Genomic DNA, 16,087 nt, shown 5'->3' on the forward strand with positions numbered 1-16,087 from the left:
AAGCGCGGCTCGCGAGCCACATGCAGCGCTTTGACATATAATGTGCAGCTCGCGGAAATATGTTGGCTGAGTTCCTTTTTGCATCATAATTAATATAAAAGGTAAATAAAAATTTTTCAAGCTCGATAATTATAAGACAAATAAATATCATTAAAATCTGTTTTTACCCCTTTTATTTTTATTTTTGGTGGTCTCGTTTTATGTTAATGAAATGCAATTTTGCATATTTTTCTTAGATGTTTCCGTAGTTCATTACTGTATTAAATATGCTCAATATAGTTAAAACAATAATCATTCAGGATTTTGAAAACATTTAGTATATCTATGTGTACTTTGTGATTATTGAAACTAATACAAATTAACAGTTTAAAAACTACATACATGAATAAACATTATTACATACATATATTTCTTACTATTTATATAAAAGTTTTGTAACAAAATGTGCATGTAACAATAAAAACGTGTGTAATATTTGTTCATGTCTTGCGGCTCTCAAACATCTGAAGTTTATCGTATGTGGCTCTTACGTTAAGCAAGTTTGGCCACCCCTGAGTTGCAACATATTGTGATCAGTCTGATTTTACATCCAACTGCAGTTTCAGATTCCACTGTTAATGCACCCAAAATAGAAATAGAACATAACCTCCAGTTTGAAACACAAAAGGTTGTCTTCACCATCATATGGCACGGACCAATAAAAAGGCTTTGACATTAATAAAAATAAATTTGACACGGGTTTCTAGGATGAATCATGAGAGAAATAAAATTTTCTAGATTAGATTCTCTGTAGAAACAATAGTAACACAGGAATGAAGCAAAGTAAAAAGAACACTAACAAACATACAAAAATGTAATTCTCCATCTTTGGAGATGGCAGATATTGCCACCACTCACCATATGCTCAGAGGAACATCTTACTAAATTCTTCCAAGCTACACAGCAAGTGGATTGGACTGCGAAAGACCAACCCAAATTATGTTTGCATTTTGACAAATTTGTAGGGCAGTACGATATCTCAGAGAGGAGGTCAGGTCTCCTGCTCCCCTGGTGCATTCACTATAGCTGCCCAATTTCCCTGCTTTTTAACATTGGATAGAAATATCTGTGGGCTATAGGTACATTCTTAAACCTCAAGGTTTTTTTCCTGTTAGTGAATTGTTTTTAATGCTGTATTTTAAAATGGTTGTAACTCGCCTTGGAACCTTTGGATAAAGATAGGTAATAAATTACAACAATGGATGCAACCGAAGACTTTCTTGTCTGACCTGGCCTTTACAGCTCAGTGTTAGGAAAGCTTGGGGAAATTTGATTTTGTCTGATTTAATTTTATCATTTTCTGAAGCAAAGCATTTGCTTTTGGTATTTGCCCTGAGCCTCTGAGATAGGGCAGGCTATGCTTCTAGAATCATAGGGAGAGTCCTGTTTCCAGCTCCATGATTCTAGATTTATAGTCTGCTCTATTCAAAAGACCCAGGGCAGGTAACAAAAGCAACTGCCCTTCTGCAGAAAAAAATCTAAATAAATATAATCTTTATATATACACTATTTACTCTATACAAAATTTTTAACAGCATTAAAATAGATCTTTCATATTACACATACCTTCAGAAGAACTTTCTAACACTTGGTGAAAGGTCTTCTTATAATTTTGACTAGGCAAAGAAATTAACAGCACATAGTATTACATTGTGGGGGTTAGTAGCTGATGGCTTCTCTTTTGTCAAGATACACCCCTTTGCTAGCCAGCAGATGTATGGATAAGCTGACTGGATTTAGTGTAAACAGCATATTTCCCCCCAAACTCTCTAGGTGACTGGCAGCAGGTTAGGACAGCAGCTGTAGACTAAAAAATATCATTTTTTCTGTAGATATACTTCTAATACTGATTCTCAGAGGATTTTAATTACATATGTGTGTTTTTAAATTGTCCAGGAGCAATACTGAAACCAAAATTACAGCATTAGAATTTAAATTGGAGACAGGAACATTATTAAGTAAAATGCCTTGAAAACTGGAAGACTCTATACAGTAATACTTTGCAAAAGCTTCTCCATAGCTGAATATGTTGATAGGGTTTCCTTGTACATTAGCGTCCCCTCTAAACTTTTAAGTAAACTATTTTAGCAAAGGCTTTGCCCCAGAAGAAAGTTTTTTGCTTTAAATATATATATTTGTACAGATTACACTGATGCTCATATTATATTCTAACAAGAAAAGACAAAACATAATTTAATTATGCATCACATTCTGCTTCATGTATCCCTATTCTGACCCCTTCATAAAAAGAACTGTTGCAAAAATGACAACTATAGAATTTTATCAGATCATAAGAAGAGCCCTGCTGCATCAGGCCAAGGGCCCATCTAGTCCTGCACTCTGTTCTCACAGTGGCCAGCCAGATGCCCATGGGAAGACCGCAAACAGAACCTGACCGCATAGCATGAGTTTGTACCAAGTGGCTATGTCCAGCCAAAGTAAGGTGTCCTTTAACCTCATTGAAACTAATGAAACAATTTTGTTGCAAGTAACTGAAGTTCTGTTGTTTTTAATGAAACTTAGTCCTTCAACCTACAATGCTAATCATTCCCAAACCATCTGAAGGGCACCAAATAAAAGCATTTACCAACACATTGCAGACAACGTATTACAGGGAGAGATTGGAGGGATCACTACAACCATGGAGAATTACAGGAAAGGACCACTACAACTGAGTTGTTATAATAGCAAAGTGCTCCACTTGCAACTGTAGCTTTCAGCATTATGCACCTGAAAGCATGAGGCCCTTCCAAGACAGTTAGCTACTCAGAACATCTGAGCAAGTTGCAATGCTGAAAGTGTAATTTCTCTAGAGATTTTCCTCCAGAGGTATACCTATTGACCTCTCTCTCCAGCATCACTTCCACCCAGTCATCTCTAGCTGACACCACAACTAGGATTGTCTGTGTGGCATATGACAAAAATGGAAGACAGAAGAACTGATACAGTGAAAACATTTTTCTGGGGACAGGTAAGATGTGAGGCAGGATGATTTATGAGTGTTGTGGCAGTTGTAAATTATCACACAACTTTGCAAAATTATAGCAGGTAAGGGACTTCCGGGAAGGGTGACTTAGCCTGTGCCTGCTTTTGAGACGGGCTCCTGCCTCAAAAGAAGCTTATTCAGATATATCAGTCAGTTTTTTCTTTTTTTTTTGACTGATTAAACTTCTCCCGGGTAGGGAGAAACGAAGAGATTAACCTCAAAGCCTATTTTTGTTGGGACGACCAGATCTCATTAATTTATGGGACGAGGTCCAGCCGACGAAGGTGGGACGGATTTTCAACAGCAAGCTCTATCTGTTAAAGCGAACGTTCATCTTATCTTCTAAGAGAGAACGCACTAACAGGCAAGCACCCTTCTTTCTATATTTTTCTTTTACTTGACTTAAATTGTTGCTGCTTAAAAGAGATTTGCCAGATTGATCGGTTTTTGACATCTCACTGGGGAGCCGTAACTTCTCTCTGCTACGCACTAATTAATAGCTTATCTCTGTTTTTGTTGCAAAAAGCTGTCCTGGATTTGCATTCTAAAGATACACACAGAAGAGGGATTTCTATTCCAGATTTTTATTTTGAAAAATATTATACTGTTTTGAGACTACTCTCTTTTTGGTCTATTTTATTTTGACGAATCTGTTTCTTGACGATTGCCATTAATTGCTTCGATCCTGGGAACTGCATTTTGTTTACTTAACTATTGGAGAGATAAGGCTGTCTGCTCTGTTTATACTGTGATGTCACCAAGTTTGGAGTATTAACCCAATTGTTGCTGAAATAAGAAGTGGTTTTCCTATATTTTTCTTTTAAAATGGCAATTAAGAAAGTGGCTGAGAATCTGGAAATAACTATGTTTCAGAGAATAATGAATGAGATTGAGATAACGAAAATTGAATTGAGTAAAATGAAGCAGGAGATTAAAGATATAAGGGTCCCTGTGAGAGAGGTGACCCTGGAAGGGGTCCCTGTGAGAGAGGAGACCCCGGAGATTGGAATAGGGGTCCCTGTGAGAGAGGAGACCCTGGAGACTGGAATAGGGGTCCCTGTGAGAGAGGAGATCCCGGAGATTGGAACAAACGTGGAACAGGAACAAGATTTGGAGTCTATGGACTTTAGAAATAAAATCTATTGTTTGGAACTCAATGTTATCTCTGAAGAAATTAATGAAGACTCTAGAGATAAAGTTATCAATGGCATGGATTATCTTCTGGACTGGAATGATGTGATGGAGCCCAATATAGAGAAAATCTATGGAATTAACTGCAGCCATGTGACAATGGAAAAACTTTTAAGAGATGACCCAGTGTATTTTGAAAAAAAGAACAGAGATATGATTTTACAGCAGTATTTCAGCAACTTATTCAGAATGGATGGCAAGAAAATATTTGGGATAGAGGTAATTCCCATCAGACTCTTATTATATGACTATGGCTTTGACAGCAAGATTATTATGGAATACTGATAATGGAAGATTGGATATTGAAATTACTGGACTTAACAAGACTACTGAAGATGGAAGATGGAAAATGGAACTAATAGAGATAATAGAACAATGGCTACTGAAATTACTGAACCTAACAGATTCTGATGTGATGGATTAATTGAAATGTTTATTTTGACTATGGTTATGACAATAAGATTATCATAATTAGTAATGAGATGGATTAATCGATATGCTTATCTGGAAAAAAAAAATTGATAGATATATTTCTTAAAGAATTGAAACCTCTCTTTGACTTTTTGTGGAAAGAATAAAGTAATGTTTATGAGATTTGATGATTAAGTAAGATAACTACTGGAGGAAAGTGATTTTATAATATGACTTAAGAGACAGGATTGCTATATATTATAGACTTATAACTGATTTGATCTTTGACAAATGGGAAGTCAATATTTTACTCTTTATTTTTTATTTTTGTTTTTTTTTTTTTCTTCTTTTCTTTTTTTCTTTTTGTTTAACTATTTTTGATTTTGTTTTTTGTCTTTGAATGTTTTATGATTTTGTCTTGTATGTTTTATGAAAATCTGAATAAAAATTATTGAAAAAAAAAAAATTATAGCAGGTAAGCATACTCATGGTTTTTCATTCCTTGCAGGTATGGAGCTTCACAAAGGTATATTCATGGGGAATAAACAGATCTGGGACATTAGGCCAGTATTGCCTTCAGATATAATGGAATACCTTGGAATCCTGAGATCTAGATTTGTTTTCTCCATGTAAAGAATAAAGTTTCCTTTCATCTACTACATAACCACATAGAGAAAAATGGAAATGAGAAATGGCCATCTTGTCAGATAAGACAGACAGAGCAGAGAGGAAAAGAATAAAATCTAAAGTGCAGAATATCCTTAGTAGCTTAGCTTAGTAAGAGCTGCCAAGATTATACATTTATAAACTATTTCCAGATAGTTACTGAAAGATAACAGTGTATTTCACAAAATGTCAAGCAAATGAAGGTAATGCAGAGGACTTTTTAACGAGTACTTTAGTGAGTTGCTAGACTTCACCAGCCTTTAGAGACCATTAAGTACCCTTTGGTTAATTGGCCAGTGGTAGATTAATCTTTTATTCTAGCAGCAATGTTTTAACACCCCTTGCACTCTGTCAGAGTAGTAGCTGAATGACAAAATAATATTGTGCATGAATAATAAGCAGAAAAGGTAAATTAACGTTTCATATTTCATATGCCATACCTGTATGTCAGTGAGAGAAAAACTTTATTTTCAAGTCCCTGACATTCAACTCTTTTTTAAAAGCAATCCAATGTTGACATCTCATCGAGTTGAATCTTCCTAATTACTGCTAATTGCCTATCAAGATTTTGTTCCCCTTGAAGTTCAGTTGTCTAGTATAAATGAATACTGCTCCAACGCAAGCTTCATAGAGAACCATGACACTTGAGGTATACTACATTATTATGAGGTCATACTAAATATGGTTTGCAATTAACAAAGCAGCTTTTAAAGATGCTTAAAGGCACTGAAAATGCCAATATCTAATGAAGTGTTTAAACTACATCCCAACAGAGAAATACAGATATGTTCTTGCGGACAATATTGCTTAAAAAAAGCTTACCTTTGATAAGTATTTTTCTGCCGGTGCAATTTGCATGGTAATTTCAGTTCAAAATATCGTACTAACACTTGTAAGTATTAACTAATAGGCAAAAACCTTGTGGTTTAAGAATGTACCTATAGACAACAGATATTACTTTAAAAAGCAGGGAAATTGGGCAGCTATAGTGGAGCAGGAGACCTGAACTCCTCTCTGGGATATTGTACTGCCCTACAAATTTGTCAAAATGCAAACATAATTTGGGTTGGTCTTTCACAGTCCAATCCACTTGCTGTGTGGCTTGGAAGAATTTGGTAAGATGTTCCTCTGAGCATATGGTGAGTGGTGGCATTATCTGCCATCTCCAAAGATGGAGAATTATATTTTTGTATGTTTGTTGGTGTTCTTACTTTGCTTCATTCCTGTGTTACTAATGTTTCTACAGAGATCTAGAAAATTTTATTTCCCTCTTTATTCATCTTAGAAATCTGTATCAAATTTATTTTTTATTAATTTCAACGCCTTTTTATTGGTCAATGTCATATGATGGTGAAGACAGCCTTTTGAGTTTCAAATTGGAGTTTATGTTCTATTTCTATTTTTGGTGCATTAACAGTGGAATCTGAAACTGCAGTTGGATGTAAAATCAGACTGATTACAATATGTTGCTACTTCAGCAATGACTCCAGCTGTTGGAAAAAAGAGGATGCATGTTTTCAGCCTGCTATGTTTAAACCACTTCATTTAAGGCAAGGTGGGCACGGTCAATTAAAAACATAGAGCACACCTAGAATTTTGCTAGAATATATTTCACCTCCCACTGTTTTATCTTGTGCAAACTGAGACACTCCTGATGTCCACTGGAGACTATTCTGCAGAATAGTCAGTGCCATTATTTCACAATTATTTTTGAAGTTTTTTCAGTGTAAATTTTGCAAAGTGTTGCTATACTTCTCATATATTTACATAGACAGAAACTAAAGAAAATGATTTCCTGTCGGAAGCTTCACTAGAACTACAAAGTAAATCAGACATATTTAAAGTGACAATCTGAACTATATCAACTGTCTTAATAATGTTGCTTCCTCCCCACTAAAACAAGATCAGTACCGCACATGTCTTCTTTCTATTCTTTGGGCTGATTGCTGGTTTTGCCACCACTCACCATATATGGTCAGAGGCACATCTTTTGAAATTCTTCCAAGCTACACAGGAAGTGGATTGGACTCTGAAAGACCAACCCAAATTGTGTTTGCATTTTGACCAATTTGTAGGGCTGTACAATATCTCAGAGTGGAGGTCAGGTCTCCTGCTCCCCTGGTGAATTCACTATAGCTGTCCAATTTCCCTGCTTTTTAAAATTTGATAGAAATATCTGTGCACTATAGGTACATGCGTAAACTGCAAGGTTTTTTTTGCCTATTAGTGCATTTCTCTGCTTTTTAATCCGGGAGGTAAGAAATGGGATCCAGTGCAAGTTTGCTGAGAATGGATCGATCATTTGCATGCTTTTTGAGTTCAGTGGGATTTACTCCCCTACAATCATGCTTACAAAAGGTGAAATTGACCACAAGGGATGGGGAGGGGAGGAGGAGGAGCAGGAGGAAGGGAGCAAAAGTAGTGGGGAGGAGGGGAATGGGAGCAGGCAGGAGGGGGAGGGGAGGAGAAAGACAGGTTTGATCATTTGCATGTTTATTGAGTTCAGTGGGATTTACTCCTGCGCAATCATGCTTAGGATAGGTAAAACTGAGCGGGGGGAGGGAGGGACGGCTGGAGTGGGCAGGAAAGGAGGAAGAGAGGAACGGAGGAGGAAGGTAGAGGAGAAGGGAAGGAGGGGAAAACCAGGTCTAATCATTTGCATGCTTATTGGTTTCAATGGGATTTACTCCTATGTAATCATGGTTAGGATAGGTAAAACTGACCATGGAGGAGCAGCAAGGGGAGGAGAGGGAAGGAGAAAGGGAGGGGAGAGGGGGAAGGAGGGGATTGGAGGTGGAAAGAGAGGATTGGAGGGGGAGGGGCAAAGGAAGGGGGAGGGGAGGGCAGGTTTGACCATTTGCTTGCTTATTGAGTTCAATGTTATTTACTCCCGTGCAATCATGGTTAAGATAGGTAAAACTGACCATGGGGAGGAGGAGGGTAAGGGGAGGGGGGAGGAGGGGAGGGGATTGGAGGGGAAGGAAGGGGCAAGAGCGAGGAGATAGGAAGAAGAAGGGAGGGTGGGTTTGATCAGTTGCATACTTTTTGAGTTCAGTGGGATTTATTTCTGTGAAATCATGTTTGAAAATGGAAATGGACTGCCTTCAAGTCGATCCTGACTTACGGCGACCCTATGAATAGGGTTTTCATGGTAAATGGTATTCAGTGGTGGTTTTACCATTGCCTTCCTCTGAGGCTGAGAGGCAGTGACTGGCCCAAGGTCATCCAGTGAGCTTCATGGCTATGTGGGGATTCGAACCCTGGTCTCCCAGGTCGTAGTCCAACACTGACCTGGGGGAGGGGCAGGGAGGATAGGGGGAGGGGAGGAGATTGGCTGGATGATCACTGGGCAGAGGGGAAGCGCATTTCCTTTCCAAAAGCAAAACAATGTGAACAGTATCATTGCTTTTCAGCGTTTCCCCCACCATTTTATTCTGCAGCAGGTACATGTAGCCTTCCACCCAAATTTAAACCAAAGCTGTCCCTGGCCACATCCATACCAGACCTTTATTTCACTTTGGACAGTCATGGCTTCTCTTAAAGAATCTTAAAGTGTAGTTAGTGAAGGGTGCTGTGGAGTGCTAGGAGATGCCCTGTTCCCCTCACAGACCTTCAGTCAGAGCGGCTGCCTGTTAAACCACTCTGGCCACTGAAGCGCTCTCAGGAGAATAGCAGTCTCCTCTCAGCACCCTTCACAAACTACACTTCCCAGGATTCTCTGAGGGAAGCCATGACTGTCTCAAGTGAAATAAAGGTCTGGCATGGGTGTGGCCTCCTGATTAGGCAAGCCAAGCAGCTGGGAGTCTGGCTTTAGAACACTGACAGTTGGTTCTTACTGAGCATGCCCGACATTATCATTCAGTTCAATGCAAAATTTCTTAATTAAAAATCAGCCAGACATTTTTTTAACTTTTAAACTGCAGAGCATGGGGCAATGTCCAAAACGGCTCTGGTTTTTTCTCTCTCTTTCTTTAGGCTTTGAACTCTTGATTCTTTCTGACTGTTTTGTGTATTGCCATGAAAATTTAGAGGTTTGTTAAGCAAGCATTTCTGAGTTCAGGACTATAAGTTTTATAAGGTTTTGTTTTGAAATGAGCTGATGGGAAGTATCTGAATTGCATGGGGGTATTTTTAATTTAACATTGCAGAATGTGAAAAATCCATGCTGGCTATAATATACAGCTACTCTCGTGGCTATATAATCTAAATGTTAGTCATACTCAGAGTAGACCCATTGAAATTAATGGGCATAGATTGCTTTACTCTGAGTAGAACTTAGTTTTGTACAACCCCATATGCTTTGGAAGGTCTGTACTGGGAAGGAGTTCTATACTGGGGAGCAGCATTCAACACCACTTCCCTTTGCTACCCTAGCTTTTGAACTTGATATATGGACATAATTAAAATGATGCCTTCAGTGGATCTCAGAGATTTCATTGGGGCATGTGGAAGTCCCATTGGCCCCCTCCAAAATAATCAGAGATTGTGGGAGTTCTAGTCCAACAACATCTGGGGAACTAAGGTTGAAGAAGGGTTGTCTTGACTGACTTTGATGGATCCAGGCCTCTGGAAGTGCCAACAAGAATATGTATTAATAATATTAAGTTATGGTTTTGCTGTTTGGGTAGGCTTTTGGTGGCTGGAGTACAGTTTATGTTTAAATGTGTTTCAGTCTCATTTTAACCTGTCTGTGGTTTTGTTGATTAGAGCTTTTAGAGAAAAGCTGTTTTTTTCTATAATTGACAGTTAAATTGTTTCATTGCTTTCAACATAATTATGCATATGTCAACATTTTCTAACCTAGTGTCCTCCAGACTACAACTAAAATTACCCCAGCCAGCACCATGTATGTCATATAGAATCATATGTAATATCACACGAAGTGTGAATCAAGGCTACTTTAATTTATCTGTGTGCTCCTCCCCATGTATGTAAAATACATAGTACAAAGCTATGGTTTGGGTTGACCATATATTTTACATATACCTCCACCACCCTCCATTCAATTTTTTTTCAGCTCAGAATAAAGTATAGCAATTGTGACATTTTTAATAAAATCAGATTTTTGGGACTATTTATTCTGATTAAATTCAGAATGTGTTAGCCAAAGAGTACGGCTTCCACCTGTCCTATGTTAAACTAGCCCAAAGATTCCACCTCCCCCTTTCCAGTATTTCAGGTTCAGTGACAGGCAACAGAAAATGCTACATACATAACAATTTAAATTACAAAAATTGAAAATTATCAGGTTTTTTTTTTTAAGGTAAGAGGCATAGCAAATTTAGTCCAGGCATCAATGCAAAACGGCAACCAAGCAAGGGATACGCCAGTCTAAGGCTTTGTAGAGAGAAGGTATATGGAGCAAAGGCTCCACCCATTTTTTTTGCCTGTGGTGGCCCATTGTCTGTTTTCATCACTCCCCCTCCCCAATCTATTCTTACTGTTCTTTTTTTCCTTTTTAAATCCTTTGCTTTTGTGCATGCCTCTACCTTCAGATCTGTTTCCTGCCTTCTACCTTCAAATTAACATTATGGTATACTGTATCTGTTTCTTATCTCCTTAATTCAGTACAGAATATACTGAAACTACAGCTAGCTGTTCTAAACTGTAGCATCTTTTGCAGTGTCTAATTGGGAGCCTTCGCAAGGGAAGTGTTTTGTTCCTCTGAGAGACTGCAATACCATTTTGTCTAATTGTTCCTTATGTTAAACTACCATATTATAAACATCTTTGGAATATTAAAATAGTACTATTGTTGAGCTCTTAAGGAGTCTTTGGCTGTTATGCCATTAAAAGCTTGGTGGCTTTCTGCTGACTACAGCCTGGTAAAAGATTGTTCCAGCTATTACAGAATAATCCTGCCCCCCATATTCTGTAGCATAGCAAAATTAAGGCAAACACCAAATACTCTATTTTACTGTTTTAAGGCATACTCTGTAGTGCCATTTCACATCATAAATGCTCCTGGTCTGTTGTCAGTCAAGTTCAGTAAGACTGAAATAATTTGTTTGCATGCTATTCATATGAACTAAGTCTCTAACAAGCCTCATCTGCTAATTGGACTTAACATTTATGTTGCTAAATGAGAAGCATTTTGGCTGCAGTGTGGGGTGGTAAGACCTACCCAGTGGAATAAACAACTAACATCTGTTATCTTGTCCTGCTCCAGCTTGGCTTTTACCAGTTAAGTGCATCAGCCCCAGGGTCAAGGTTATGGAATTTGTGGTTTCCTGGCTCTGGTGTGTACATGAGGAAGGGAAGAAGCAACAACATGAAGACCAGCCAAACAGAAGTTCTGCAGTGCATATGGTCTATTTTGCTTTAACCTCTACAAGCCCTACAAACCTAATAAGTCAAAACCCTGTGTTCTGTAGCATTTTTCAGTAGAACATTCAAGTAAACATACTCTGGTGGCCATTATATTTAATCCAGATTTCCTACATAAAGTGAAATTTGAGAATCTCACTATTTTCACAAGAAATATAAATGGCAGTGAGGAAGCAGCATCAACTGTCCTTTACAACATCCTTTGTTAGGCAAATGTCACTATAGGCAGCCAGCTTCCTGTCTCTGTCTCTTTAATACTGTTGTATCTGTTTTGCAACCAGTGAATTCAGCCAATCCATTTGCAATTTGGACAATGCAATGTGCATATGTTGTATTTTGTAATGCTAAACTGTAAAATTATACAGCATGTTGGTCTCAATTGCATATTGAACGCAACTGTTACTATTATTACTTTATTTGGAAAACAGACACTGATGTCCAACCTGACTGAGTTGCAGCGAGAAAAATCAGATTTGCAAGGAAAATTGGACCACCTGACCCAATCTACCAAACTGAAAGAGGGCCTGTCTCCTGTGACATCTGGCCATACTGGAACAACACTAGCAACTTCACTAAAGAATGTAGATTTGGAAATGAAGCAGCTGCAGTGTAAACTGAAGGTGACAGTCTACATTATGAAATTATTATGAAATTTACACTTTATTTCCTAAAGTATCAAGCACTGAAAGACTGAAACATGTGTGAAAATAAAATGCATCTTGAGGCTTAGATAACCTTGCTATTAAATGATGGTCATGCAACCATAATTAAATAAGAGTAACTAAACTTGTAGTCAGGTGATATTGAACTGGCTTGCTTCATTCGCCCAAATATTAGAGAAAATAAATCAGATTCTGGGCTATGATTAAACACAGCTTGTTGAAAGTGTTATGCAGCAGGCCTTGTATTTAAGCAAATCATATGATTCCATCCTTTACAGAATAAGGAGTAAGTGTATGTTGATTTTTAAAAAGCCCAATTCACTGGCCATACTGTGTCCTATGAAGGATATAAATCACCATTACAATTCTTTCAGTGACTTTCTGACATTTTGTGACAGTTTGGAAATGCTATCAAGGAGAAAGAGGCCTTATATTCATGGTTTCATCAACCCTGTGTTGCTGCCATCACTACCTTTCTTTCTGGAACACACCTGTTTGAATGTATCTCTAAAATTACAGGGAAAGCCTCTGACTTAATCAGAAAAGTCTATTGACTTTTAACAGTATTTGTGAACATTTAAAAACCAGTATGACTCTACCTATGACATTTATCAAAATAATTATTTAGTCTTCCTTCTTGCAGCCCATAGAATTGCAGTGTGCAGATTAATGGAAAGGCTGGTAATATCAAAAAGTGCATTCAGAGCACAGATTGCAGGAAGAGAAAGGAAGAGTTCATGCATGTTGAAGGCTTCATAATATTGGAGATTTGATAGCAATATGGAACATGCATTTTATTAGCAGCTGATGGATGGGATTGTAGAGTAGCTGGAATTAGATAGCCCCCAAATAACCAATGGGGTGCCCTCCTGATGTTGTGGGATTACAACTCCCGTCATCCCTAACAATTGGCCCTGTTGACTGGGGCTGATAGGAGCTGAAGTCAAACAATATCTGAAGGGCACCATGTTAGCTCTCCCTGGGACAGACTGACTGAACAATACGTAGACATTGTTTGGTCTGAGGTAATTTAAGACCTTGATTAAGCTCAGAATTGGTTAGATTAGAAGTCTTCATTAATGTGACATGTTAAATCTGATGGGAAAACCATAGGCAGAGAGCCAGTGTGGTGTAATGATTGCAGTGTTTTACTAGCAATGAGGAGACCCTAGTTCAAATCATCACTCAGCCGTGAAACTAACTGGTGCCCTTGGGCCAACACTCTCTCAATCGCAACAACCCTGAGAGGGGAAAAGGGGGGGAAACCATGTACACCGACCTGACCTCCGTGAAGGAAGGGCAAGATACAATAAATAATTTTAAAATTTTGCTGGGAGTCTTAAAGCCTACTCCAGTCATTTGAATTGGAGGTCTCCTATGATACATTGCCAACCTGCAGTCACTAGAGTTATTCCTTCAGTGCATTTCCATGTTTTCCAAATTGTAGGACAGATGTTTCTATATGAGTTCACTTGTACAATGAATATGGATATCAGGTGCCTCCTCAACTTGCACATATCTATCTTGTCACTAAACATTATAATGCCAAAGGCAACCTAATGCATTCATTTAAGTAGCAAGACAGAAGAATAGGGACGCTGATCTATTGATTGCCTTTTGATACTTAATATTGACTTTCAGATGAATATGTTAATAATCTGCCATGCACTATTATTTCTGGCTGCCTTCTGTGGTACCTTCTACACATTAAAAAAAAACTTCAGAATTTATTGGGTTGGATCCACAGTTGAGATGGGAGGAGGTTTTTCTCTCCCCTGCTGCAGCCCCCTATGCCCCTGAAAAATCTGCTCCAGAGAGTTTGAGGATCTTCCAGAACAGCATGGGAGGTGACATTGGGGAGTGCAGCAGGAGGGGGAATTGGTGGGAATCACCTTTCACCCATGGTAGCATCCAGGAGCCTCCTCTGGATCCAACTTAATTCTGTGAATGGAAGCAGTCTTTGTGTTCATGGAACAGGTGGTCTGAATCTAAACTATTATATTTTTTAATGGCTGCTAATGCCAGTATCCTAGACTTGGAACAGTCTGTCCACAAAGCAGAATAATTCCTAGTCAACTTGTTTGAAACCATGGGCTTCTTCTTCCTCAAGGCTTTTTTTCTTTTACCTGGACAAGCCCTCTTGCTCTATCTGACCCTGATTTTAGTGTGGTATTTCCCCATCTCACCCACAAACATCAAGAATGACGGATGATGAAACATCTCTTTAGATCCAAGTTAACTTTCATAGCTCTGTGGTGGTGGAACTGTTTTAGTTAAGCGGATTTTAGACAAACCCTACTTAAATATCCCAGTACTAAATCATAAAAATCCTAATTAAGCATCCTGGTACTCTTCCAAGTCAACATTATTTTACGATATATTGCTATTATATCCTGCCTTCCTCCAGTGAGCTCATGGCAGCATATATGGTTCTTCTCCCCCCCCATTCTCACAACTATCCTGTGAGGTAGGTTAGGTTGAAAGAGTATGCCACCATATTAATAAAAGGGCTTTTTCTATATTGTTTTTCTGTGCAGTAGTAAGTTTCCAGATGTATCGCATTTAACTGCTGGAAATGCAAGACAATCTAATGAACAAACAATGTTTCATGTCAGGAAGCCAGTGTGGTGTAGTGGTTGGAGTACTGGAAATTCAGGTTCAATTCCCAATCCAGACCCTCACTGGGTGATCTTGGGCCAGTCACTTTCACTATTGCTATTCACAAGTCAAAACTTACATAACCATGTTGCTTCTTAATACACCCCTGAGGGTGTTCTATTGTGTCCAACAACTTTGGCATCGAGAATTAAAAAACTACAAGTAATTGATTAATGACATAACTAACTTAAATGATATAGCTGACTACCTGGAAACCTCTTGCAAAACCCACATTGTTTGTGCATGTGCCTCAATTTTGCCCTGCAAGGTTGAAGATGAATAAGCCAAGATTGTACCATATTTGTGTTTGTTTTTTCCCCCTTCCAAATTCCAAAACATCTAGCCACAGAAGAAGTGGTTTTTGAGAACTAGGCTTCCTACTTCTTAACACTGTTACCCAATCACTGCTGGAAGAGATTTGCTTCATTTCCTTTCCCCTTCATAGCAGCATCATTTTCTACAGGAAGTGGTGACTTTCCCCTTGGACATAAGCACACTTACTGTTGTTAAAAAGCGCTGCTGTGTAACTCTTTGCAGAGGCCCACTTTTCACACAAGTGTCCACTTTTTCTTGGAGTATGTAAACTGCTCTAACAGAGTGTTACACTTCTTTCTTAATGAAGGTCAACCTGCACAAGTAGGCCTAAGGAACTTCAGTTATTATTCTGCTGCCATCTATCATTTTAACTATTTTCAGGTTAAGCTTCATATATTTCAGGTTTGGGTGACATGTCCAATGCAAAATTGCTGGAATCCTAGGCATGCTTTGACCACATGAAAATAGTTTGCTTTTTGTGTGTGTGTAAATGTAATAAATGACTGCAGCTCTGTTCTGTTCTGAAAAATCTTTTTCCTTACCTAGAGAAAGCTCCTGTTGAACTGCATTGTAACACAAGGACTATGGCTTGCATTCTTTTTGTGGCTCAGGAGTATAAACTATACATTATTCTTTACCTCTTACATTATGAGTTTGTTTACAAATGTACAGAGTCAATCTTAATTCTTTAAAAAAGAAAATGTAGTTAGAGGTTAAACTTCCTGACACACTTTACCAAGTTGCATTTGCATCTGTCACAAATCTGCTTTTAATTGTTATTTCATTATATGAATATTAAAACAGGATCTTTATAGCCCCTGCCATGAGAAAA

General features: G+C 38.2%; 1 protein-coding gene across 3 annotated transcripts in view; it reads left to right on the top strand.

Annotated features, from left to right (window-relative positions):
- The window catches only part of CNTLN (centlein), a 268,051-nt gene that overhangs the window by 204,815 nt on the left and 47,149 nt on the right, over window positions 1-16,087 (top strand). For all 3 annotated transcript variants that reach the window (XM_061630573.1, XM_061630579.1, XM_061630586.1), the window contains one exon: window positions 12,049-12,240. In XM_061630573.1, coding sequence (XP_061486557.1) covers window positions 12,049-12,240 — 192 coding nt within the window. The remainder of the gene's footprint in view (window positions 1-12,048; window positions 12,241-16,087) is intronic.

This window comes from Rhineura floridana, chromosome 1 (assembly GCF_030035675.1).
Source record: "Rhineura floridana isolate rRhiFlo1 chromosome 1, rRhiFlo1.hap2, whole genome shotgun sequence".
NCBI classification, from domain to species: Eukaryota; Metazoa; Chordata; class Lepidosauria; order Squamata; family Rhineuridae; genus Rhineura; species Rhineura floridana.